Source organism: Salminus brasiliensis, chromosome 22, assembly GCF_030463535.1.
Source record: "Salminus brasiliensis chromosome 22, fSalBra1.hap2, whole genome shotgun sequence".
NCBI classification, from domain to species: Eukaryota; Metazoa; Chordata; class Actinopteri; order Characiformes; family Bryconidae; genus Salminus; species Salminus brasiliensis.
The window spans coordinates 30,473,365-30,481,293 of record NC_132899.1 but is presented as its reverse complement, the minus strand read 5'-3'; the positions used below and the strand labels follow the sequence as shown (position 1 = coordinate 30,481,293).

Here is a 7,929-nt window from a genome sequence, read left to right as displayed (position 1 = left end):
ACTTTCAATGGAAGTCGATGTAAAAATATGTAAATCCGGGTCATTTTGGAGCATTTCTATTGGTCCGTTCACAACTTCCAGGTTTATGTTAATGTTAAAAAGTAAAAAATGGACAGTGATGATCTAAATGTATGTATATATGTATGTATGTATGTGTGTGTGTGTGTGTGTGTGTGTGTGTATATATATATAAAGTGTGTGTGTGTGTGTGTGTGTGTGTGTGTGTGTATCTCACTCCACTCATTCAATCACAGATTGTCTAAAGGACATCAGAAGCACAGACTTGCACACGTGGCCCTGTCAGTCATCTCTGCTTCACTGTTCCACCATGTCCTCTAAGTCAGTGTGTGTGTGTGTGTGTGTGTGTGTGTGTGAGACCTCGGGGCTGGACTACAGTGGCCAGTCTCCTTTCTGTCACTCCCTCTAGAAGCAGAGCCACTGTTAGCTCTCCAAACTCCAGCAGGAAGTTGAGGAGTTTCTGCTCGTGAGGCTCCTCTCCTGCCTTGTGAGGAACCTTTGCCCTGGGCGGCAGCTGGGTGGAGACGTCCTCTGTGGCTGTAGTGAGTAAGCAGCTCTAGACTGGCAGGTCCGGTTGTTCTTCTTTGAGCGAACAGAAGGGCGTGAAAGATGGCGGCGCTGTGCTTCAGGCCTGTGGCACTGCTGCTGGTTCTGCTGAGCGTGGGAGCGTGGACGGTGCGGGCTGAGGACGAGGAGGAGGAGGACCAGGCAGACACAGGGTCGCTGGGAGACCTGGCTGATGAAGGAGGGGAAGAAGGCCTAGAGGGTGAAGCTGAGGACGAGGACACCGAAGATGGCGATGAAGAACAAGAGGAAAACGAGGAGGAAGGTGTAGTAGAAGAGGAAGGAGCTGAGGAAGAGGAGGAGGAGGAGCTAACTGAGGCGGACGGGGAAGAGGAAGAAGGAGCTGCTGCATCTGACGAAGAGGAGGAGGTTGCTGATGAAGAAGCTGGAGTAGGCTCTGAGGAGGAAGACGGTGATGAGGATGAGGCTGGAGCTTCTGAGGAAGAGGGTGATGAGGATGAGGCCGGAGCTTCTGAAGAACACACTGAGGAGGAGGAAGACAGTGATGAAGATGAGGCTGGAGCTTCTGAAGAACACACTGAGGAGGAGGAAGGTGGTGATGAAGATGAGGCCGGAGCCTCTGAAGAACATCTTGAGGAGGAAGACGGTGATGAAGATGAGGCTGGAGCTTCTGAAGAACATCTTGAGGAGGAAGACGGTGATGAAGATGAGGCTGGAGCTTCTGAAGAACATCTTGAGGAGGAAGATGGTGATGAAGATGAGGCTGGAGCTGATGAGGAAGAGGATGCAGATAAAGGGGCGGCAGATGATGTAGCTGAGGAAGAGGCTGAAGGTATCTCCTGCACTTGTTTACATGCCATGAAATCTAAAGCTTTCTATTGAGCTCACTACATGTCCAAATATTTGTGGACACCCTCTCTAATAAATGCATTCAGCTACTTTAGGTTGCACCCATTGCTGATACAGATGTGCAAATGCACACACACAGCTTGTCTAGTCCCTGTAGAGAAGTACTGCCAAAAGAATAGGACTCTCTGGAGCACATAAACTCCAGATGAGGTAGGGTGGTGATCATCTGACCTGTTGCTGAATGCATGCAATCAAATCCTCACAAATCTAGTGGAAAGCCTTCTTTCTTCCCTGGACAGCAGAGACAATTACTCCAGCAAATGCGGGACAAACCCCTTTAATACCCTTGATTTCAATAGTAACAATGAATAAGCAGGTGTCCCAATACTTTTGTCAATTGATTGTAGTGTCACAGGACATCGGCGCAAGTTCTGAACTGTTCTCAGACTGGTTAAACGTGTTTAGGGGGTAGTTGTTGATCACCAGGTTGGTTCCCTATTAAAGCCCTAATAAGTGCACCCAATTAAATACCTCGCCTGGTTTAGGCCACGCCCACTTTTGGGTTGTAATTTAAAGATATGGTATCAAAGTCTGGCTGGTTTCTGTGCAGTAAACCTCTGAACAGCTCCCAGTCTGAGTGTTGGGCACTTTAGTGGAATGCAGTTTCATCAGTATGTCCAGTTGTAAGGGCTATTTTTAGCTCCTCTGTTGACCCTCTGTGTTCTGTCCCTGTCCCACTACAGGCATGCAGAGACTCTCCACAGCTCTGGAATAGTCAGCTATATCTGAACAGTAACAAGCATCCAGACTATTCCCAACTCTTTAGGCCCCAGCCGGTTTGATGGCTGTTGGCATAAACTCTCTTATTTGTAGCTCAGGTCCGCTACCTACACGTTAGCTTTAGCTAATGAACGGGTCAGTTCGTTTAGGTGGACAAATGTATTATAGAATATCTTTAATAACATATATTCATTGTCTAATTTTCATGTATATTTATAGATATTTTTTAATGTATTTTAGAATTGTTTGGCCTGATTTTTTGCCATTTTCCTACATTGGAAACAAATTATATATACATTTTGAATATTATTATATATATATAATAATAATATTCATTATATGCTGAATAGGTCAGTTAGTTTAAATGGACAAATGTATTATAAAATATATTTAATAACACATATTCACTGCCTAATTTCACATATGCCTAATATGTTTTAAAAAGACATAAATAATAAAAATGTTATATATATATATATATATATACAGTATATATATATATATATATATATATATATATATATATATATATATATATATGTGTGTGTGTGTGTGTGTGTGTATATATATATATATATATATATATATATATATATATATATATATATAATTATTATTATATATACTTATACATATATTCATATTATTTTCATTTTTAATGTGTATACATATTAGTTAAGTATTAGCAAATATACAATAAAGATGGCAAAGACAATTTTCATAAATACAGATGCACAGTAATGATGCAGTTGGATCATATCATATAATATAGTAACATATAAAACATTTTAAAACATTATTATAATTTTTAGCTGCTGAATAATAGTTTAAATGGACACATGTATTATAAAATATCTTTAATAACATACATTCATGACCTAATTTTGTGTTTTAATATATTTTAATGTGTATATTTATATATATTTAAAATGTATTTGATCATTGTTTTTTATACATTTAACTGACAGATGTGTGTCCATTTTTATACATTGCAAAAAATATGTATATGATATATAGATTTTGTGTATTATTATAATCTTTAGCTTGAGCTGCTGAATAGGTCAGTTAGTTTAAATAGCCAAATTTATAAAATCGATGTTTTTAAAAAATACATTTAAAATAAATCAATAGATATATATGTGTATGTATATACATATTATATTTTTGTTTTTAGATGTATTTTAATACATTCAAAATGTACTTTAATGTTTTAATGTGTATATATTAGTGCAGTTAGATCATTTAGATTTTTTTTCAACTGAGAACTGAAACAAATATTAGAAAATATATCATATTAGATAACATATATATTCATTGCCTAATTTCATATATGCCAAATATATGTTTAGAAAATACATAATAAATTATATTTGTGTATGTATAATATATATATGTATATATATGTATGTATATATATATATATATATATATATATATATATATATATATATATATAAATGATAAAAGATTTTAAAATACATGTATATTTAAATACATATTTATATAAATAAATGTATTTTAAATATTAATGTATTTTAATATATTTTATAATTTATTAAATACATAAAATACTGCCAGATCTTTGGCCATTTTCATACATTGCAAAATAAATTGTTTTATACATTGTTATATTTCTTTAGCTGCTGAATAGGTCAATAGGTGGACTTTGCTGAACGAAGTGTGAGAATATATAAAGTAAAAAATATCTAAAACCTTTAGAAGTAAGTAAAGTAAAGCTGCTCCAGAAAACTTCATGCTTCCTTCCGCTCCTCACAAAGCTAAGCTAATTAGCCAACCCTTAAAACCTGCTAGCAAAGAGGCATTTCTGGGTTTCTCAGAGGATAAAATCTGTCAATATTAAGAATTTGACCCTAAATAAAGTTTCTTCAGCTTCGTTTGTTACAGCAGTTTGTTATTAGTAGTTAACTGCACAGTCTTACCACCTAAACCGTGGGGCCTCCAAACTAAGGGTAAAACTAAGCTGGTTGACCAGCTTGACCCTTTGTTTCCATTAGAGTTCGATAAATTAGCTGCTCTATCAGCATCACCCGCTTCAACAGGCTGGTCACACCGTCCGACCCGCTTGGTCAGGGTGGTCTTGTTTGCTGGTAGACCTGTTAGCATGGTGCTCCAGTAGTATCTCCAGTAGGCCTGGCTGGGTGGTTACAGCTGCTGGATTTAGCGTGTCTCCTCTGCTCTGTAGACGACGGCGCGGCGGGCGAAGAGGTTGAAGCAGAGGTGGAGACTGTGGCAGCGGCAGCGGCTGGAGCTGAGGAGTACCACGCCGGATCTCTGTGTAGCCTCTGCTCCGTCTGTGAGGTACCGCAGTAGCTACAAATGTCAAAGGTCATGACACATTTTAAGATGTTCTACAAGGGTTCTTCACTAAACACATGCCCATGTGGGGCCCGTGGGGGGGACCAACTGAGGACCAGAACGTTTTGTCCATGTTGGGCCCCGCAGGGTCAGTGATGGGACCAGGAGGGATCAGAAATGGGTCCTCTCTGAGTCGTACACTGCACATGGGGCCTAGGTGGGACCTATGTGAGATTAGGGTGGGCTGTAAGCAATGGAGCCCATGAATCCACCTAGCCCAAGGAGGCATGGACTCCACAAGACCTCTGAAGGTGTCCTGCTGTGGGTGTTGTGAGGTGGGGCGTCCATGAGCATCAGTGAGCCCCGGGGTCCCGGCGGCTCACTGGTCGTCCTGTGTTGGAGCACAAGCCATGATGCCGTCTAGAACGTCACGGCTCGGTTCTTGTCCTAATAAAGTTCAGGGCTTAGGGCCTCCTTATTGGCGGGGGCTCCTCATCACTGCTCTTCTTTCTGGATGCACTGATTGATTATTGGTGATTATATGAAACCGTCAATGTTGTTGATTCAAGGTGAGGGTTCTCTCTCTCTCTCTCCCTCTCTCTCTCTCTCTCTCTCTCTCTCCCTCTCTCTCTCTCTCTCTCTCTCTCTCAGCACTGCGGGAGCTGTGATAAGTGTCCATGTGAGGCAGGAGACTCGTCAGCACACTGCCAGCACTGTCCGGTACGTGTTAATAACTAAGAGAAGAGGCTTATTAGAGCAGTTTATTACAGAACAGTCACAAATAATATATATATATTTTAAAAACTTTACAAAATTATGCACTCCCCCCTCCCCCTCCCCCCTCAAACCCATCAGCAATGCTCCTACTGCTACATCTGTCCTGTGGTCTGTGAGACGGTCTGTGCACCAGGTAAGAGAGGAACAACACATCCTCAATCACATCCACCAAACATGATGATGATGATGATGATGGTGATGGTGGTAAAACAGCGGAAAACCTGTACAAATCTTTTCGGGGTTTTTTTCGGGACTACTTTTTTATTGCAGCACAGCCTCCACGTATCCCTCCACCATTTTAATGATAGGTGATTTTAATAACTGATTTTAATAACTCTGGTGAAACAGGGCCTCAGTCATCAGGCATTAGGAGGCATTACTACTTGCCTGGGTCAGTTCACCACCACTGCTAACAGTGCTTAGAGCTCCCCCTAGTGGAGAAGGTTATTAGGTCTTCCAGAAGTCAGTGAGTTACATGTACAAAGTAAAACTATTTGTTGAACTATATAAATATGTAAAATGTAATTTTCTGTCTATAACCTATATATATATATATATGTATGTATGGTTCCATATTTTTCTCTGACACCAACACCAAAACTCACCAAACCCACATCTTAACTGTATAATTATGAAATTTCCGTTTGAGCTTTACAGGCTTTAATACTTTTTTTTTTTTTATTGTACACAGGTGGCCTCGTGGATGTTCTGTCTGGAACGTTTTATCAGTGAGTGCCTGATGCTGAAAAGTATTCATATTTAATAAATGATAAATAAATAAAAATAAAGAAAATAAAATATTACATTAATTTAGAGCATTTCTATTGGTCCATTCATCCAGAATGTATGTACACAGTGTACATAAGCAGCTATGTCCAAAAATGGAGATACATGTTTTTTATATTTGTATGTGTATATATATATATATATATATATATATATATATATAGCTGCATGAAATTTCAGCTGTTCTCTCTGGTTTTTGCCTTGCAGGACTGTCGCCTCCTATCTCTGAGCAGCTTCTCCCCACCTCTCTCCAACGCCATCCTGTGGTGGACAGCAGAACTTCAGCTCAGCCGTTGGGCTCTGAGACGCATGTTAGAGGTTGAAACTCCTTCCCCAGCTTAGGACAGGTACAGAACTGGGGCAACCCAAACCCATTCATCTGTACAGCTGAGGAACTGTGACACCACAGGGCCCAAACCAACCGAACCATGGCACAAACGAACCGAACAGGACGGAGAGATTCGAAGTAGTGTTACAGTTACGGATATTGTCGATTCAATTTTTCTTTAGGATGAAGATTTATTAAAGGGAATTATGGGAAATCGGTCATTTCTGTGGTTTTGGTTATGAAAAGGCTCCGTCGCAGCAAATAAACCCTCCACGCCTGGATCCAGTACAAATGGACGTCCAGTGGGGTGTGTATTTGCACTGGGTTTCGATTTCTAACCAAATAAAAACCAATTTCACACCGAAACTCTTGGATTTAGTGCTTTATTAGCCACTTCTGTCAACGTTTAACTACAGATATATGCATATAATATTTACGCTGACGCTGAACCTGCGAAGGATGAGCTACAACGGCAGACGACCAACGCTTTCAGCCAAGAACAGAAAGCTGAGGCTGCAGTGGCTCAGCACAGGCTCACCAGCACTGGACTGTTGAAGACTGGGGAACACCATAGACGGCAGGGTCAGAATTTAGAGCCAACAGGGCGAGTCCACTGACCCAACCTGTGTTGTGTGAACAGTCCAGGCTGGTGGAGGTGACGGTGTAATGATACAGGGGGGAAAAGGATTTTCTTGGCCAACCAGTCATCACTTGAAGGCCACGGCCTGTTCTGGCTGTTACTGTTGCATCCCTTCATGCCCACAACTGACCATCCTCTCAGGGCTATGTCCATCCAGCATGATAATGATGATAATCCACGCTTGTAATGGAACCGGCATTACTCAGTAGGGTTCAATCAAGGCGAGGAACCTTGGGAAAGTTCCACGTGTCCCGAAACACTACTAGTAGGTTAGTAGTGCACTCCAGCACTCCAGTGCAGGTTAATCATCCCATCGTTTCCAGTTCCAAACTGGAACCTGGCTGTGAAAAAAGGAGGCTTTTCCGTCAGCCTGAAATTTGATGGGATCCAGTGCTAACATCACACAAACATCACAAACGGAGCAAATACTTTCATTTCCAGTTCAGCACAGGAGACTGATGATTATCAGCATGCTTTTCTGGCACTGAACACATTGTTATTTTTTTCTTGTATCAAAGGATCTGAATGTTGATTTAGAAGATCAATCGGAACAAATAAACAAAGATAATTCGATTATTTTTGGTTTTAAGATGAAAAAAATATTAAATTATTTATTATAAATTAATTAGTTTTCAATTATTCGTTATTTTTTAGATAACAAATCTAATTTGTTGTTTTTTTATTAAGACCATTTTAATGAGGAAAATAATGAGGATACTTTCTTTATTTGAAAACGCAAGTTTAATTCAGCTCATTCTGCAAAGAAATATAAAAAAAAAATTATTAAGTTGTTTTTAAAAGAATTAATGCAGATAATTTCCTTTTAGATTTTTTTCTTCCAAAAAAATAATGCAAATAATTCTTTAAAAAGTTTCTAGAGCCGAGTGATGAAATGCAGGTTATGAAATGG

General features: G+C 39.8%; 1 protein-coding gene across 1 annotated transcript; it reads left to right on the top strand.

Moving 5' to 3' along the window:
* The first annotated feature begins 432 nt into the window (after positions 1–432).
* On the top strand, positions 433–6,745 carry LOC140544182 (uncharacterized). Its single transcript, XM_072667594.1, has 6 exons — positions 433–1,375; positions 4,376–4,491; positions 5,140–5,208; positions 5,344–5,398; positions 5,957–5,993; positions 6,259–6,745. The coding sequence occupies exons 1-6, from the start codon at positions 628–630 to the stop codon at positions 6,278–6,280; spliced, it is 1,047 nt and encodes a 348-aa protein (XP_072523695.1). The 5' UTR covers positions 433–627; the 3' UTR covers positions 6,281–6,745.
* Positions 6,746–7,929: the final 1,184 nt, after the last annotated feature.